Source organism: Chlamydotis macqueenii, chromosome 24, assembly GCF_036417535.1.
Source record: "Chlamydotis macqueenii isolate bChlMac1 chromosome 24, bChlMac1.mat, whole genome shotgun sequence".
In the NCBI taxonomy this organism is placed as follows: Eukaryota; Metazoa; Chordata; class Aves; order Otidiformes; family Otididae; genus Chlamydotis; species Chlamydotis macqueenii.
Window position 1 is genome coordinate 2,885,401 of NC_141579.1, and position 19,600 is coordinate 2,905,000.

The 19,600-nt window shown below is 54.1% G+C and overlaps 1 protein-coding gene across 7 annotated transcripts in view; it reads right to left on the bottom strand.

Moving 5' to 3' along the window:
- Nucleotides 1–19,600, bottom strand: part of LOC104480213 (protein CEPU-1) — a 303,720-nt gene that overhangs the window by 37,180 nt on the left and 246,940 nt on the right. For all 7 annotated transcript variants that reach the window (XM_086765981.1, XM_086765984.1, XM_086765980.1 and 4 more), the window contains one exon: nt 10,330–10,562. In XM_086765981.1, coding sequence (XP_086622107.1) covers nt 10,330–10,562 — 233 coding nt within the window. The remainder of the gene's footprint in view (nt 1–10,329; nt 10,563–19,600) is intronic.

The following is a 19,600-nucleotide window of genomic DNA, read 5'->3' on the forward strand; positions in this document are numbered from 1 at the left end:
CACAGGGTCTGCGACCTTCGCTGCCCTGTCCCAGTCTTACACTACAGCTACCAAGGGACAGCAGAGCTGCAATCTTCTGGGCACCTCTACTGCCGGTGCGATGGGACCAGTAACCCAGGCATGCAGAACGAGTGCAGGGATCCACCTTGAGCAAGAAGACCTCCCCGCTCTCTCCTGCACCCCGTGGGGCCATGCCGTAGGGCTCTCCCAGGGATCCAGCCTTGAGCTAAGGAACAAAGCCCCCTCATTCCTGAGGGATGGGGCAGAGGGGAATCCCTGCTATCCCACACCACCACGTTCTCAGACAGACAACCAGCCAGAGCCAAAAAACCCAAACCAGAAATATTCAAGACTACATTTCCATGTCCTGTCTGAAGGACATTTCCACACCTTTTACATAAGTCCTTGCCTTTTTGTACTCCACTTCCCACTTCTTCTCCCCTTTCTCCTTTTCCAAATCTCTTTCTTTTCCGCTGCAGCACCAGCACAGAAAGGAAAACAAGATCACGACTCTCCCGATGTTTCCATGCAACTCCCCTTTTCCAAGCTTCAACCTCTCCTTCAAAACCCAAGCAAGAACAGAGGGCAAAACACCACATTTCCCCCCTGGTTCCCCTCTTCACTCTCCCGCGGGCTCAGCGACCCCATCCAGCCCGTCCTTAGGCTCGTAGACATTTGCTGGAGGTTTTCTAGCACTCGGTCCCCGCCGCGGGAGGCAGCAGGGCCAGGCTGGCTCTCCAGCAGCTGTTCCCTTGGCCTCTCCTTTATCTCCAGCATTGTGTTCACATCTGCTTCCCCCTCTGCCTCTTTTCCCTGCCGCTGGGAGCCTGGTTTTAAATCACTGTTCAGCGCGCCGGCTGCCAGGCGCAGGTTTCGTGCTGCCCAGCATGCCCCATTTGGATGGGGATCCAAAAACTCCTTTTTTTTTTTTTTTATCCTCCTTTTTCCTCCTTTTTTTTTTTTTTTTTTCTGTATCCTCCTGAACCTGCCAGCGCTGCCACACTGCTCTCCCCTCCTCCCTTTTGGCCACGGAGTTATCTTGGCTCTGGAAACATGTTCAGACACCTGGCTGCTGGCAGCGCGGGGCTTTGGCAGCGGCTGGCTGCGTGCAGCTCTGTGATAGGGAAGGGAAGGCGAGCGGGGCCCAGCCGGCGTGGGTCAACGTGACCCACCTTGGCTACCGGGGACGTGCCGGTGGCCGCCCGCTCCGCTCCCGCCTGGCCGGCGGCTTTCTCGAGCCCGGTGCTGGCGGCGATCCCACCGCTCGCATCTCTCCGGCTTTGCCGGGAGTTTCGGCCGAGGCCAGCTTCTGGTTTCACCGGGGATTCGCAGGGTGGAAAAGCAGAGCTTTGTACAGCACGGCCCGGGAGCTGCGTTTTAAGGGATGCGTTTAGGACAAGGCATCGCCATCTGTGCCTTCCTTCCCGCTCAAAAATCCAAAGGGATCGTGCCTGTTTGCAAGTACCGCGGGCAGAAAAGAGAAGGCTCTAGCCTTCCCCCAGGCAGTAACATGCAAACTTCCCTGAAAAGCTCAGCTGATGCCTCCCTGAAATCCTTTCAACCGTGGTCTGTGCAGGATTGCAAGCCAAGATCTCCATGGATGCCACCTTCGTTTGGCACTAAACCGACCAAATTCCCTTGGGCAGAGCCCCTGCTCCTGCTCTCCAACTCCCCGAGCCTCTGCAACAGGTTTTGGCCTCTGGACTCACCTCCGGGGGGACTGGCTGAAAAAATCAGCTCTAAAGGCCAAAAAAGAAGAGTCAGATTAAAGTATCAACTCTGAATTTATGCTCAGGACTTAAGGTTTAATAATGCAACAGAAAATCAATATTTAATAAAGCAAATGATGGAGAAAAACACTGAATGGGAGATGAGCCGCTGCTCCTGTTTTCAAACACGTCACTCCCGGAGGAGCCGCGTTGGCAGGACGGATGCAGTACCAGATTGCCACAAAGAGCTGGCAAGCAGGCCGGCCCAGGTCCCACGGATTCCAGCTCCAGTGTCAAGGGGGCTTGCTGGTCCTTTATTAAAGGACAAACATGGAATTACGGCGGTGGGCAGATTCCAAATGCCCGTGGAGGGAGATCAAATGCTGCCGCGCGAGGGGAGCCGAGCAGCTGCCGCGCCGAACGGGCCCAGCTTTATGCGAGGGCTGGAGGCTGGGCTTGCGAAACACAGGCAGGAGTGCACCCAAATTCAGGTTTCAAATGAACCCAGAAGAGCTGTCGAGGGATGGAGATGTCCTGAGAAGCCATGAGGGAGCACAGGGGCCCAAAGAAGAGGATGTCTGCCAAGCAGGAGAGGAGGTGATGGTGCAAGAGAACGACCGGTTGGCAAGCGTGGTGGCATGGCAAGCGCGCATCCCTGGATGCGCTGGGCTCGGGAAGGACGAGGGATGTGATGGGGATGCAGCTGAGATGCTGGAGACAGATCAGCAGCTCTGCCTCCCTCCCCTGGAAGCTGGAGAAAACTGCAGCAAGGCTGTGTGTGGCACAGAGATGGCACCCGCACCTTGTGCACCACAGCTGCCCCGGGAGCCAATGCGTACGAGTGGCCTCGCAGCATCTCAGGTTTGGGGTGAGCCCCAGGAAGCCGGGCTGAACGAGCAAGCCTGAGAAACTGATGCTCCAAGGCGTTCGATCTTGCATCTCCCACACTGGGGGATGCAAAAAACACTGGCAGGCAATGCTGAGCTGCGGAACATCCCCTGCAACGACCAGCATTGCAGCAACAAACGCCTTTTGCAGCAGCAATCCTCCCTGCCTCCCTACCCCACCGCCTGCACTGAGCCTTTCCAGTCCCGACCCAAGCTGTGCTGCCAGCTGGAAAGAGGAGGACTTTTCCCCGTGCCCACCCAGGCAACGGCGGGCATGGTTCAGGATGCACGAAGACCCCTACCCCATCTCACAAAGTCTGGGGACTCTGGATAAGCCCTCAAAAGAAGGGAGCCTCTCTTGCATAGGTACGGGTGCCCGTTGCAGAGGTATCTCAGGAGGTATCTCTCCAGGGCAGCAAAGCCAGCTCCTCGGATAAAACCTCCTCCTCTCGCACGCAGCGTACGCCGGGTCGCCTGCCTGGCCCTGCAGCGCGGCAGTAATTTGTAGCTTGCGCCGGGCTCCTTCACGATGAAAGATGACATATAAATATAAAACGTTATCACTCCATAACAGCCACACGCCATAAAACGCCGGGCAGAAGGATCTGGAACTAGATGGAGGCAGCGCTTTAAATCCTTCCCTGCAGAGTTACCGCTGCTAAACCAGACCCGCTCTGCAGAGCTCCGGCAATGGAAAGAGAAGAAGAAAGACCCCGATAAAAACACCACAATAGTGGAATTAAGCGAATAAGGTGACGTTATACAGGCGTGACCTTCCTGTGCTGACAACCCCGGGGTAGCTGTAGTACCAGCGCACCGGCGACATCTCCTCCCATTCATCCCCTGCAGCGACGTTCAGCGGATGCTCCACGTTACTATAGTAACAATAAAGTGCTGGTACCAACATTACACTACAACGAGTTGACTCTGCTCCCGTGATTACGATAACAATGCTGTTACTGTAGTAACATTCCATTGTTGAGGTCTTACCGTTCTACCCTTAATTTTATTGTCGTAAGATTAAATTGCAATAATGTTATTGAGCCGCCATTAGCGTTACCATGGTGACAATAACATTAAGGTAGCGATATCACATTACAGCGGTCCAACCGTTCCACCACAAATATTTTAATGTAGTAAAACAAAAGAGATTACTGCAGTAACATTAAACTGCAGTGACCTCATTAAACCACCGTTGGCTTTATCACGCCAAACGCCGGTACTTTGGAAATGGTACACGGAGGCGGGGGGATGCCCGACACCCATCCTGGAGGCGCGGGTGCTGCCGTGCCACCCCTTCGACTGGCAAAGTTGGGGAAGGAGGGGGAGACCCGTAGCCAACTCAAGTTCTCCTCCAGCCCTGCTTGGAGAGCTGTCGGCACAGCATGCCGCCGGCCTCCCGGTTTCACCCGCTCTATGGAAAGGATTAGCAGAGCCGCTGGTGAATGGCTCCGAGTGAGGCGAGCGACCTCTCCCTGAAAGCCTTTGGAGAGGACGGGTGAACGGGGCTGCCGGGAGCTCACGCGCTCAGAAAAGCTCAAAGAGAAGTAGACTCTTGTTTTCTAGACGAGGGGTGATCGGAGGGTGACCTCGGCAGCTCCGCGCATCTCCAAGGGAGCTGCAAAGAGTTGCACCGCGCTTGCCTTGCTGCCAGGAAAGCGCGCGCAGCTGCAGCTGGGGAGGAGGGAAATAGCGGAGCGACGAGGGTGCTGGAGGTGGAAATGGCCCCAGTGAGCATCGCTGTGCTGTCCCAGCACCAGGACAGCTGGTGGGGAGCACAAAGGGTTCGTGGCGACGCCACAACACACCGGATTCTGGTGTTAGCAGTGTTACCGGAGAAATTCACCACCACCTTGGTGTACGCAAGAAGAAAAACACGAAGGCAATGAAAAAGGTCTGCATGTCCTATGAATCACTGGTTCTTCCTTCCTCTCGCTCCGTTCTCCTGCCAATTATTTCTCCTTGGGAAGAGGATACATCCTCCCATGGGTCTGGTGGCGCCTGGCCCACCAGCGTCGGTGGGGTGCCAGAAGCAAGCACGGCAGATGCCTTCCCTTCACCATTCCTTCTCCGTTACCAACTTGCTCTCTTTCTAACGAGGACAGCGGTTAATACACCGGAGCCCTGTTCACCTCCCACTCCTTACTCCCTCTATACCAGTTGGGCTTACCCATACGCTCCGGGAAGGAGGACGAGCCGCAGCACAGCGGGCACGTAACTGGGGCAGCCCGAAGCTGCGGCGAGGGCAGGCGTGCGAGTCCAGAGCAAGCCCTCCCAGTACGGGCTCTGCAGTCTCTGCTTTCCACCACTCCCGTCCCCATGATAAAATTGCTAATTAATAATAACGTTTAGCTCTCAGATAGCACGTTCCATCTTCAAAGACCTCTGTCGACATTAACGAATTAATCCTCATCAAGCCCCCTGTGAACTAGGTGACAATTATTCTCTCTGCCTCACAGATGTTAAATTGATTTGCAAAGAGGTCAAGTGACTTGGGGAGACTGGAGGGAGCCTGCCCAGCCGCACGCTGGCTACGCGGCCACTCCGCAAGGGAGCATGGCCAAGCACATCCGTGGGTTAAACCCAGTCAGCTGGGCTGATGAGCATGGAGAAGTGAGGGCTGGTAACCTTGGGAGGGAGATGGAGAGATCCAGGGGATGCAGGAGCACAAGAGATGCTCCCTTGGGAGGGAGACGGAGAGATCCAGGGGATGCAGGAGCACAAGAGATGCTCCCTTGGGAGGGAGATGGAGAGATCCAGGGGATGCAGGAGCACAAGAGATGCTCCCTTGGGAGGGAGACGGAGAGATCCAGGGGATGCAGGAGCACAAGAGGTGCTCCCTTGGGAGGGAGATGGAGAGATCCAGGGGATGCAGGAGCAGAAGAGATGCTCCCCACGGGCAGAACAAAACGAGGATGAAAAGCCAACAACTAGGACAGCATGGAAGAGCAGGTGAGAGACCTTTAGTCCTCTGCAACAGCCCTGATACAAAAGGAAAAGATGCTTTGATGGATGGATGGTGATTAGTAACAAAAGAGAGATGGGAAGGAACACATCAGTCAAACGAGTTGAGAGCGCAGGCAAAGCAAGATTTCGATTTCGTGCTGCTGCTTTCCTCCCTTCACTGGTTTGGGAGGCTCTCCCAGCACCGTTGGTTTTGGCAGTGCTGGGGACAGGCTCAGCCCCATGGGCACGCGGCTGGAGCCCCTGGCTCTGGCAGCGGTGCCAAAGCTCCTGGGCAGAGAGCGGTCAGGAAGGCTCTGAGCATCTCCAGAAAAAAAAAATTTAAAAAAACCCAAACAAGTCACAAGCAATGCACTCCCATCTACTCTGTTTTCCCTGCAAGCCACCTTGAGGCCTCTGGACCAGAGTGATGATGACTGCAGGGACCCATCCTTCCTCCTGCTCTACCACCCAAACCACTGCCCCCCTGCTCGGCAGGGCAGGCGTTTCCGTTCACCTGGGTGCAAGGCAGAAAAGCGGCCGCAAAAAAAAGTCATCCCTACTCTCCCACGAGCAAAGGGGGCTTGTGGCGTCAAAGGAAAATTAATTGGGCAGAGTTCGGTGCTTGAAACAAAGCCGGCTCGGGCGCCGCAGCCTTTATCTCGCTGGCACACACCTTGGCAGCGACGCTCCCCGGGGTGGCCCCGGCGTGGGGCGAGGTGCCACCGGCACGCCCCGTCCGCCCCCAGTGCCACCTGCGCCCGCAGCCCCCTGACTCCAGCGAGCAGGTAATTAACTCCCAAACAAAGGCAGGGATTTGCAGCTTAACCCTGGGCCCGGGAAGGAATGGGAAAACTCATTTATACCAAACAAAAGGGGAGGGGTGATTAGTTGCTCCAGTGACAACAGAAAGAGCCAGATAGGGCCAGGGAAACTGATAAAGAAGCGAGAAAGCCTAATATCCCCCAGTTGCTTGCCTTTTTTTTTTTTTTTTTTAACCTTCTTTCTTTCGAAGCACTAAAATTCCACCATTTTCTATCATGCAAATTTGCGTGCCTAAGTGAGATTAAACTCCGGCAGGCACCGCGCCTCCTTCCCCGAGTCCATCTCCCGCGCCGAGATAAGGCCAACTCTCCTCAATGCGTCTTACAAGGCACGGGGAGTGTTTTGCAGGCACGCGTTGGAGAAGGCTTATTATCAATACAAATAAGAGCTTTCCAGACACCGTCCTCCTCCTCCTCCTTCCTCCTCCTCTCTCTTTTAAATCCAGGAACCCAGAGAAGAGTTTAAATAACTGAAGCGTCCTACGGGAAGTGGGGAGAAGGGGGATGCTGCTGCACGGGCAAGAAGTGGGACTTGCTGAGGAAACCAGAGTGGAACACAGGAAAGGAGAGGAAGGGAAAGCATCGCTCCTCAGAGGTCAACAGAGCCCGTCTGAAGTCCTCCTTGCTCTGGGTTTCCACCTCCCTCCAAGTTCAGACCTTGCCTACCGCACGTGGGGCTTCCCTAGATTTTGTCTCTTTTGGATCTTCCACCCAGAAAGACCTCGCTCTTCCCAGGCTCCAAGGCAGACTCCCGCAAACACAGGCAGTGCTGCTTCCGTGTCCTTTGTCTGGCCATATCGCAATTGCTTCTAAGAAAAAAACAAGGGCAGAGCGAGCGGGACAGGCTGGGACCACCTTCCAGACACCGCAAATGACATGGATGCTCCCTGAGCTGCTAATCTGAGGTCCAGCTATCGTCTGTGACCTGGAGACTCAGGTGCTAAAGAACCTCCTTGTGCCTTCTGCAGCCTCGTTGTTGGCTCACGTCAACTTGGCATCACCAGCGCTGAGCCTGACCCCGTTTAAAGCAGTCCCCGAAACAGCGGGGCTGAACTTTGATGCATTCAATGCCAAGGGTCTGTCGTCTCCTTCCCGGGCTCATTTGTCCCACATTAGCACAGAGGCAGCGGGAAGCAGAGATGCTCCGACCTGTTATTCCTGGATTGGCAGCAATCACCTTTTGTAGTGGGATTTCAAGACTGACAAATGTTTCTCAAAGCCTGGCCAATGAGGAAAGATGGAAGAAATGGGGCTGGCATCGTTTCAGAAAGCAGGCGGCTAAGGGGCAACACGATAACAACCTTCCCAAAAGCTAAAGGTTGTTACAAAGAGGACAATGATCCATTGTTCCCAAAGTCCTCTGGGGACAGGCTGAGGAAAAACTCCACTTCATTTGCAACGAAGAAGGTTTAAGTTAGATATTAGCTATACATTTTCTAATTATAAAGGTAGCGAAGCAGTAGAATAGATTGTCTAGGGAGACTGAAGAACCTGCTTTGTTAAAGATTTTTCAAGAATAGCTTTCACATGTTTTTGCCCGCAATGCTTCTGCCTCGTTGCAGGGGGACGGGCTAAATTAGCTCTTGAGGTGCCTTCTGCCCACCTATTTTGGGATCTCAGCCATCAGCAGAGTCAACCTAGAAACAAATGTGCAGCGCTTCCCTTGCTGCAGCGTGGACATCCTCGCCTCCTGATGGTTTCTCGCTGATTCTCTCCCACTGCCTTGGGGGACCATCCCCAACCCTCACACCCTGAAGGAAGCTCCTCTTCCTACCCTTATCCTTCGTCTTCCGGGTTTTTTTTCTCTGCTTCCTCCAGCAGCCCTTGGCAGACACCAGGGATCCTCCAGCTCCTCACTCCCTCCATCCCCGGCCATGTCCAGCGACATCCCCTAAACCTGAGGAGAAAGAGGCATTCCAGCTGGAAGGGGAAGAGCTCCGTGCCCCCCACGGCCCGTCCCTTTGGAGAGGGTGGCTTGCACCGGGGCATGGTTTAATTGCATCCTGAGAGGCTGGAGCAGCTCCTGCCTCCAGAGCTGTGCCCCCAGGCCCTTTCCTGGAGCAGCAAGGGGAAAGCCAGGACCTGCTGAGAGCAACCTGCACACCTCCCCGTTTCTGGCTGCACCTGGATTAACTCTTTTCCCTCTTCTCCTTTCCTATCAGGCTGTGGGAAGGGACAAGAAGCCCCCCAGCCACGTGCCGAACTTGGCACATCCCTGAAATCCGGCGCTCCGATACCCCGCTTTCATGGGAGGAAAGGGTAAGTGCTACTTCCCACAAGCTGAACATCTTTTAGGACAGGATTATACTGGCTTGTGTATATATTGGGCCCGTTTTCCAAGGCAGGAGAGTTAATCCCGGCACCCCAGCCAAATTTTAATTGGGGTCATTAAGGCAAGTCTCCCTCGCTTTTGCCACCTTCCACCCAAGAAAGGGCTGGGCGAGCCAAGCAATAGCTCTTGAAATTAAGGAGAGCGGTATTTCTGTCGGCAGCAGCGGGGATGTTCAGCACGTTACAGGACTGAGTCCCTCACTGAATCCTCTGGTACTTAACTGTACCGCTGCGAGGAATTAAAATATGACCTTTTCCTCCACTACCCAAACATCTCTTCCTAACGATACAGCAGGACACGGGAGGGATGGGCCTGGATGTCTGGCGATATGGGAAATTTAGGTCAGGAAATGGGAATCAGAAGAGAACAGATAGAAATTGTCCCGCATCACCCCAGCACCCGATAGCGACTTCAGAACTTGCGGGTGATCGACTTTGGCTTAAGAAACTCAGGCAGGTTAATAACAGATTGCAAGATAAAGAGCAAGGGCCCGGGCTGGCAATGCATCCGCTTTCCGTCGTTAATGGAGATGGAGAAAGTCCGGCTCTGTTCAGTTTGCCTGATTGCTCGAAGAGGAAAGAGAAAACAGAAAGGGAGGGAGGGGGAGAAATAAAGGCCCTAGGTTTGGGTTTTTTTCCCCCCTTCTATTCATTAGGCTGTCAATAACGCTCAGGCCTGGCATATCGACGGCGGATTAGCTCACCCGACTCTGTGTACAAGACCAATGCCTTTTTAACCCAGCTTGTTTCCAAATCAATACACCCATCAGCATTCGAAAATTAGCCCGAGACGAGATTCCAATACTCGAGCTGGTGTGTCCTGCTAAGAGGGCTCCTGGCCAAATCACAGAAGAAGAAGAAGGAAAAGAGATTGCTAGCAAGGGATTAGAAATTTTCCATTAATCTTCCCCGAGGCTGCATCCATAAGAGCACACCAGGCCACGTATGTCCCACCACGCAGGCTCCTCCGCGCCCAGCGCACGTCCTGCAGCACGGACACGGGAGCTACCTTGCATGAACGTCCATCTGCTTGACTGCTGCGCGTGGCCACGCTCGTATGTCCCCCCCTCGAGAGCCCGCGTGTGCTCGCACGCTTGCTGAAGAGCGCAGGTACGCACCCCGCTTGCACCGCAAGCGCTCCACCGCCCCGTGCTGGCCTTCCTCCTCCTCCTCCTCACAGAGATACGGAGTTTCAACACACAAACACATATTGTTGCTAGGCATACACACACCCCCGCAAAGTACACAAATCTGCCAGCTCTCTCTTTTCCCCCAACACAAGTTTTACTTCAAGCGTTGCCTCCAGCATGGAAAAAACCCCATCAAAACACAACAACAACAACAAACAACAACACGGGTTTGCCAGTGACTGCTTCGGAAGGCAGAGCTCCCTGTATCAGGGCCTCACGGCTGCTCCAGGAAAGTTGGATAAATGTGATTGCAAACGTCTGGGCGCTGCCCAGCTTGACTGGGGCTCTCCAAGCCTGTTGGTCACCTTCTACATTTGCACCACGTTGTCTTAAATGCAGTAGGCTCAACAGAGGAGCAACGGGAGGAGAAGACACCAGGGCAAAAGGGAGGAGCAGAAATCAAAGCATCAAGCCCGACCACTCTCCAAATTCCATTTCCTCTTACCTTGCACGATGAGATGGACACGCGATGTCTTGGGGTGATTGTCTGTCTGCACGGAGCAGGTGTAGGGGCCCTCATCGTACACGTCCACATCTTGGATCTGGATGCTGTACTGGGTTTTGGTGTTGGCCAAGAGCACCACCCGAGGGTCCAAGCACCACTTGTCATTGCCGGCATAGAGGATGCTGCTGCGGTTCAGCCAGGCCACTCGGGTGACTCGGTTATCCACGGAGCACCTGGGGAGAGGCAGAGAGGTGACCCATCAGCATGCTGCTCTTGGATGCTCTGTCCTCCTTTCCCCTCCTGGTCCTCCTGGCACTATTTTTAGCTTTGCTGCCAGCAGTAGTTTCAGAGACCCAGTGCTTTTAGCATCCAAAGAGGACAATGTCAGCACTTTACCTGTGGTGCTCAGGGCACCAATATCCATCTAAACTAGTGGCTCCAGAGATTTGCCCGAGAGCGTCGCAACGATTTCAGATGTAGAGAGGTCAGAGCCACCCAGTACCAGTCACCGAAGGACCGTTCACTCTTCCGTTCCCATTTGCTCCTTTGCAAACTCAGAGACAACCAGAGCCGAACCAAAACCTCCATCCTGAGTTCAAATCCCGCTTTTCTGGGAAAATGCAGGTTGCTACCTCCTGCCCAAACCCATCACTTGTCAGACCTTCAGATCCCTGCAGCCAGGCAAAGAAATGCAAAGCGGAGCTGGGAAAGCAGCTCGCTCTGCTTCACAAAGGAACGAGGAAAATTTATCTCAGGAGAGAGCCAGCTCAGACACACCTCTAAAGAGAAACCTTGAGCTTCCTACCATTTGTCCCCTCTGTCAGCTCTTCCTTCCCTTCCCATCGTCTGCATCACTGCATCTCGCCCACTTACTGCACCTCACCCCAGCTAAGCACTTCACCTCGCAAGTCACGTTTTGGAGGTAGAAATCTTCTACTTCCAGTCCCATTAACAACCTGAGCCCCCTTGGAAGGTGATATGGCACAAACCTAGAAGAGACTTTGCTCCTGAAGCAGATTATTTTCCTGTCCACGTTAGCAGATGCCAGTCTTGCTCCTCCCGAAGGTCCCCACCAGCCCTGTAACCCTCCATCCCCACGTCCTTAAGCAAGGTTTGAACCCTCCATTTCTGTCCCCATGTCCCCAAGCAAGGTTTGAATCCTCTGTTTCCACAAACCACCTCCAGACAAGCGAAGAGCAGAGGGCCTGGAGACTGACTGCTGTCCAAGCCTTCCTTAGCCAGCAAAAACCTGCAGCCCCCGTAGCTTCTCTCCAAGCAAGTCTGGGATTATGGAGCCGCTACGACTTTGCCGCACTTTGCTGGATGTCCCTACGTAAAACCACTCAGCCTCAAATCCACTCTTTATATTCTCCCCAATCTACTTCATTATTTGTGCAGTGGCCGGGATGCAAATTAACTTCGGAAAAGAGCGCAGCAGCCTCCAGGAGGTCTCTCGCAGGGTAACCTCAACAGATACAAGGGGCTTAACGGGCTAGATGTGCCAGATTGCGGTAGCAGGGGAGTTAACGGCAAGGATGAAGGTATCTGTGGCACGTGGCCCACCACGAGGTGACATGCCCAAGGTGAGATGGGATAGTCTGCAGCCCAAGGCTCCCCTGCTAGGGGGTTGGACCAGATGACCTTTAAAGGCCCCTTCCAACCCTAACGATTCTCTGATTCTATGATTTGCTAGGCAACTACCCAAGCTACCGCACCATCCTCCCTTTCTGGTGTGAAAAACATCCGATAAATTAACCAATTTTACTGCTGTTCCATAATGATATTACGATAATAATAAATTATATGTGAGCAGATTTTTATTATCTACATTAAAAAAGCAATAGATTCAGCCTGGGCTGAACACCAAGAACTCGGCTCCTGCTCTCAGCTGCATTACAACTTGAGCAAAACCTGAAAGTTTAGTTGCTCAAGTTGAACAAAACTTGAGATTTCTTCTCAGGGGATTTTTTTAGTATATTGTACTCTGGACCTCAGCTCTGCTGGTAGCTCAGACCTGCGGAGCTCAAATAAAATGCTGGCGGGTATTCGGTGCTTGGCCCTGGCCCGCCCAGCGCCACGCCACGCAACCGGCTCCCGCGGTTGCGACGAGCGGCACGTCTGCACAAACACAGGGGTGTCCGCTCTCACCGCCAAAGCCGTACCGCAGAGAAGGACCGGGTGATGAGAAACCAGACGTGCCTGGAATTTCTCGGACCGGTCCCTTCTGTGGAGATTATTGCTAAGGACCCGTAAGCAGGCTGAACTAAAAATATATATTTCCTCTCTCCTCCTCCATGCCAGGTTTTCTGTGAAATGCATCAGCTTGGAGATCCTCGGATAATAATGGAGCCAGACAGTGTGTAATCCAAGCATTCCCTCTATCATATGGCCATTTAAGTGCTTTTGAAAAGCAACGGGGCTCAGGTAACGCATGAGGCAGCAGTGAAATAAGTGCTTTCGCCCTTCACAGCACCTGGTCACAATCTCTTCTTATCACCTAGACACGCTTGAGGTGCCAGTCCCTGGGATCGGCGAGCTTAAAGTTGTTATTTTATTTTCTTCCCTGCCTCTTAAAGCTCCTGAGCCAATATATATAAAATAAAGCGCAGAGACAGCTCTTGGGAAGGACGCACTTGGACCTCTGGATACGGTGTGCTGCTTAGGGGATGGCAGGTCAGGCTCCTACCCGAGCTCCTTCCACCCACTGTGCCAACCCCGCTCCTCCTCGCTCGAGCACTGGTCGGGGTCCCCACGGCCAAGGCTCACCGCAGCGACGCAATGCTCTTCCAGCCCCTCCATCTGCCACCCCTTCCTTTCTCCAGCAGCTCCTCTCCCCACCAGCCCGGCGCAGGGATGGGAAGCCCTCCTCTCCCGCGTGCGGGCAGCCAAGCGGAAAGCCTTTGGCATCGGCGGGGAAGCCAGGCTCCAAGCGCAGGTGGAGAGCAAAGCCACCGCCGAGCCTGCAGCCTCCCCCTTCCCACCCTGCTCCTGGCAAGGTTCAAAGTCCTGAGACGCTTCCTCCACCTTGATGGAGGGTCTCGCCCCGCAATGTGCCAGGAAGGGAGGGGAGAGAGAGGTCCCCGGGCTGCTGGAAAACAGCGCTTGCCTCCAAAAAAGAAGATGTAAAAATAATTAAGCACAGATGAGGTCATTTGCTCTTGCAAGATCCTTAATCTTTGTTACGTTCCTGCTCGGAAGGCAAGGCCTTCTCCTCCAGGAAGATGAAAAACTGCTGTCTGTCAGCAGAAGGAGGAGATGACACCGCTTCCTCTCTCTGCTGTTTCCTTCCCTCTGAACCCAAAGTCCCAAGCCTCAGGGTTTTTCCTCCGGGAGGTGGAAACGCTGCTAACCCACCACTGCTGCATCATCCTGGGGGCAGGCAGCGACGGTTTGCAGAGAGACGCAGCTCCTCACGCTGCATCAGATCCTCCTGCCACTGAGGGCACCTCAAAAGGACCGCGAGCGGTGGAGTTCGGGCGTTTTAAGACAGCTGCGTGCACCACGCAAAGGTGAGAGCCGCCGCAATCAAGCATCAGGAGTAAATAAGCCACAGGGTGCCAAAGCCGATCGCCCTGACCACCGATCCCACCCGCGCCTCACACAGCCCCCGGCACCTCCCCGCATTTTCGGCGCAGACACAGATGGCACAAGGCAGCAATGACATGCCCTCCTGAATTTCTCTCTTTGCTTCCGCGAGCTTGCACACAGAAAATGACGGGAGAGGAGGTGGCCCGGCAGCGGGGGGAAGGAGGTTTTTAATTACTGAAGTGTGGTAATTGGCACACAACACTTTTTTCGTTGCCTCTGACGGAGATCGCTGGTGTTCCAGAGGGCTGGGCTGGAGAGCACAGATTGTCTCAACCCAGCAGGACACGCAAGAAATGAATAATGTTAATTAGAACTGAAAAGAGCTCAGTGAAATTACCAACCTGATTGCCGATTTCACTGCAATTACCAGGGTACAAGCTCCATTGCAGGGAGGCAGGGGCAGGGCTAAGCCTGGCTCACCCCATCAAGCTCGGTGGCCCAACCTGGGGCCGTGACCTCCCCTGCACTTGACACCCACCTTGGCTTGCTTCCCCTTCTACCACCACCTAATTTTCACTGCGTGCCCACCCTAGAGAAACCCCCTTCCCTAATCCAGGCCACGTGATGGAGTTTCACACCCGTTCCGCCACGGCACCAACCCACCACCAAGCACCTCTAGATGCCTTTTCCTTCCCAGTCTAACTCAACAATCCCCAGACACCCCTGGATTTTGAAGCAACCCCTTCCACAACCAGCAGTGTTTTGTCTCCGCTACGGGCTAGACCAAGCTGGAAAGCAGTTTGCAGGAACTAGCTCAGGGTTTAGTTTAAAACTGGGTGCAGAAGCCTCCCGCTGAGGTTAGGCAAGGAGATGAGACAAACTGCTCCCGCCCCGCATCTCACATCCCAGGTGACACCTTCCAGCCTCTGCACCATCAGCCACGCTATAAATGATCAACTAAACCAGACCGCCGCCGGAGGCAGGAGCTTTCCATCTCAGATTTATTTCTGTGATTATCACATTTTATTGTTATTTATTAGGATTAATTAAAGGCCAGGCTGTGAACAACTCAATCCTATTCAGGCACAGTCCCACCGCTCACATAGACTTGCCGGTGATGTTTATGCTCCGATGGCAAGAGAAGTTTGGCCATCAATTCCCGAGTGAAGGGAAAGCCGGCGTCAGATTGTCCCACGCTCCTTGGGACGAGAGCTGCACATGATCCCATAAGGCGGGGATGCACACAGCGTGGACACCTCGAGGCGTGGTTATCATGGAGAAGCTTTTTTACTAGTGGCAGATGGACTGTGGGATTAAAACCCTCCATAGGTTTGGTCCTGGCCTGCCGAAAGCCCCGACTGCTCACCCAGGCGGCTAAACTCCACTGGGGTCTGCATGCCTGTGTGGTTGACACCATAGTGGGGTTCTTGGCACGTCCATTCTCACCAGCGCCCGAGGACCACCCCAACCATCCTCGCCCTCAACTGCAAGATCAGCTGGAGGGTATCCCTTGAGCTCACCCTGATGTGATACCACCGAAGACGCAGCCTGAGGACTTCTTCATGGCACAGCACGGCTGTCAGGGCTGAGAAATCCTTTCCCAGCGCTGGGAGCCTGCCAGGCAGGAACTGACTCAATGATTAACTGGGCAAAGGGGTCCGGTAGGAAAAGGGAGGTCCCGCTGGGGCTGGCGCCTACCTGCAGTCCCCTCCCTGCAGCAGCCGGAGCATCTCCAAAGGCCGCGGGGTGAGGAGGTGCCCTCGGATCAGCTGTCGCACCAGTGCCTCTTCAAGATCACCCTGAGCTGGTCCAATGCAGCGCTCCAAAGCGGAAAATTAAAACCCTTTGTGCTTCCTCCTCTCTCCCCTGCCCAGACAGAGTTTCATCTCGGTTGTTGCAGAGGGAATCGGGGCTCTGGACCGGGAGGTCCTGCTTTTCCCTTCATTTCTGCCCTCTGCAAGGCTTTCCAGACATTTGGCATCTCCTCGCCAGGGAGGGCGAGTTAACGTGTGTTTGTAAAGCACCTGATCGCCTCAATGGAAAGTTTATACATGCAAATGATTCACACTAATTACATTAATAATAATATACCAGGCTCGAAAGGATCCGCCTTGGTTCATTGCCCGGGATTCGCAGAGCTGCAAACAACTCCCAGTATGCCGCCTTATCGGCAAATGCCAAAGAAACCGGACTGGGGAGGAAGGCAGAGCTGCAAAAAGAGCCGGGGCTCCCACCTTGCAGCCTGCTGAGCGAGCGCGAGGCAGGGAACGGCGTCACGCCAGCCCCTCTGCGTGCACCCAACAGCCCGCCGGTCCCGGGAACCGCCGCGCCCGCACTGAGGACTGGCACAAAGCAGGCAGGTCGCGATGCAGCAGGCAGGGATGGCTCGTCTGGAAAAGTCTTTCTCTCTCTGCAATGCAGCAGTGCACCAGCACCTTTCCAAGTCCCCTGCTCCCGTGCTCGGCTCATCCAGCCTTTCTATTTATCCTCCTATTGTCTCTGCTAACAACGGGGCTCTGCACATCCAGAGCGTTTTCCATCTCTGCTTCTCGGAGCGTGCCACAAAACATCAATGAGGGCAGCCGCTCTGAGACCGGGTGTCGAGGAAACGCGTCCCTAACCTGAGCTCCCACCCCTGCGACCGACCCCGGGGCATGCTCCTGGTCCATCTGCTTGGGTGCCCTCCAAAAGTGCTGACGGCACCGGGGAAGGAGGGTGATGCCACCACCGAAGCGCCTGTAGGCAGCTGTGCGAGGAGACGGCCGGTTTACTAATGAAACACCAGGCGTTTTGCTCCTCCTGATTTTCTCCTTTTTCACAATCCTTCAGCCCAAGCAATTGCTCGGGGGCTCCTAAATGCCTGCAGGCAAGCAGCCCAGGAAAAAAGCCACCCCTTCCCTGGTTTTCTTACCTATGAAAAGGTCCCCTCTTCTGCAGGGAGGGCACCACCCCAACCAGGTCCAGGCCCCGGCAGCTGCCTGCACACCGTGTTGGAGGTGTGGGAAATGTCACAAGAAGAAAATGACTCCATAAGGATCTCATTCTCTCTCCTCGAGAGTTTAGACCCTATAAAATAAGGTCTCCTCATCTGAGGAGGCGCGGAGAAGTCTCCTCTCTTTGCCTCCAAAAAACTGGAGAGATCTCTCCTTGCCATGCACTTTTCTCTAGAACAATGCTCCTTTGCCACTTGCAAGCCCTGAGTTGAGCCACTCAAGACACCCTAACTCCCCATCCTTATAGAATCACGGGATGGTTTGGCTTGGAAGGGACCTTCAAAGCCCATCTAGTCCACCCGCCCTGCCAGGAGCAGGGACATCTCCAACCAGATCAGGTTGCTCAGAGCCCCGGCCAACCTGGCCTGGAATGTTTCCAGGGAAGTCCTTCTCATCCTCCCCGGCAGCTCCCGCTCTCCTCCTCCAGCCCAGCAGGGAAGTTCCTCCAGGCTGGGCTCCCAGCAGTCGGCGCCGATCCCCGGCGCTGAACTCGCTCAATTACGAGCTGTGCCCCCTGAATAAATCCCGGTTCTGCTCTGCTCAATTGACACTAATGGCCCGGGAATAAAGTGACACCGTCCACCCCGACGGTCTGCAGAGGAGCGCGTTTAACTACGCACACAGGCAAGAGACTGCTGAGCTTAACTGCACTGAAAATCTATTCGAAAGGAAGCGATGCACTTAACTTATTACAAGTGGGAAATTATCACTAAAGTGGCTTTCCCTTAAAAGTTGAGGCACAAAATAGGAACGGCGAGGGGCGAGCGCTCTCTGTCGTGACTGGGGAGAGCAGCGAGCAGTAGCCAGCTGCTCAAGGATGCTGTGGGTCAGGAAGCAGCGGGCAGGAGGAGCTGGGGGTAAGTGGGAGCGAAAAGTGCTGCAAACAGAGGGCTGAAGGGCACTGGCGGGGACAACCCGGGGACATCCATCCAGGGAAGAGCTCCTAATTACAATTTCAACACCCACCCTCGTATTGCTTCTGCTGGTAGATGGGTAGAGATGGACAGGTCGAGGACAATAAGTAAACCCTTAAAATTAAAACAGAGAGGTGATCCAGGCAACACAAGACTGCATGGGAGGAGCGAGGCATCCCAAGCCCTTGGGGATGAATCCCCAAGCTTTGCAGCACCGTTCTGGGTCCCAGGGCGATGGGGAGAGGACCTGCTCCTTTGCCAGAAGAGGTGGCTTCCCCACTCAAAGACACCAAGACAAGAAGGTAACCTGTGCCTCTTGTTCTCACATCTATCTCCTCCCAGAAACCAGCTCCCTGGTGACAACCTACACAGTTTCTTACAGACACTCAAAACCCACCGCATAGCCAGATCTTCCCCCATCACACACCCAGAACGTTGTCTGCCACAGGAATGAAGTTCAAACACCCCATCTCATGACCTCGCACCACGATGGGATGGGGGCTTATCCCTGAGAGAATGTGCCACAGGGGCACTGGTGCAGCAAGGAAAGTGGAGAACCAGAGGAGGGGAAGATGAGGGACAGGAGGAATAGCAAGGAAGGAAACATGATGGAGCCAAAAGGAATAGGACCTCCTCCAGCCATGCCACTCATACCCATACCCTCTCCTCGTTTACAAAATGGCACTAAGGAGACCGAAAACAAAGGAGGGAGGGAGGGAAAGGACCCTTCCCAGAACAGACCCCCCCCTTTCCTCCCCTCTCCCCTTGAGGACATCATCCTTAAAATATATTTCATTTCACAGCTGCATTATGGTACCACAAAATCCTGCGAATCCAATTTAAGAACAGATTACCTCCTCACTTACTTCATTTGAAGCAATTACATGTTAATTTTCATTGAGACCAGCCTAATGCATACCAATCTGATGCTGCAATCTCATTTGAATACTTGAGGGAACGCTAGTTGGGCTCCAGGCTCTGGAGGCTCACATTTAAAGGGCCACTTCACATTTCCTTTCCCTTTTCCCCCCATTGTTAACGCTTTCATTGCTCTTGCCGTGCTCCCTCCCTCCCTTCCTGGCGTTCCCAACAGCTGGTGCCACTCTTGAGACCAACTAAAAAGGCCAAATAAGTTTTGTACAAAACCTCGCAGAACGACGCCGCACCCATCACCAGCCTGGTCTCCAAGGCAGGGCCTTCCCCGGGCCAAAATTCAATATCGCCGACATCTTTCTGCACCAAGTAAACAACCTTCCAGCATCAAAGTCGCTGGTAAATGTGCTGCCTCTGCACGTGTCTCTGCAAGGCAACTCCTCCTCCTCCTCCTCCCAGTCCAAGAAGGACCTCCACCAGCTTTCTAGCTGATGGTTATCTTCTGCTCCCTCACAGGCACTTAAAGCTCGCTATCTACCAGGCCCAGGGTATCGATTGGTGTCTCGGACACCAAGCTTTGAGTAATTAATAATGCCGCGAGAGCGCGGATTCAGCGCTCGGCCAAGCCGTGGAGGCAGCCGCCTCTGGCTCGCTATCCGCACTTCGCATTCATGTCGGAGGCTGCACCTTAATTAGATTTTTCAGATTGCGAAGGGCCCTGAGACACCTGTGCAGACACCATATAAACGTATATTGCACTGTACAGTAATTAATCCAAGCTGACGCAGAGGCAGGCGGAGCAGGAGCATGGGACCGATTCACTGGGAGACAACCAGCTCATCACAAACCCAAGCCCACCCTGCAGCCCAAGCTCCACCAGCTGCAAACCAACAAAGTTCTCGCTTCGTGCAACCCACTGGGTGCTGGACTACAACCAGAGACATTTTGGACAAGAAGTATTCG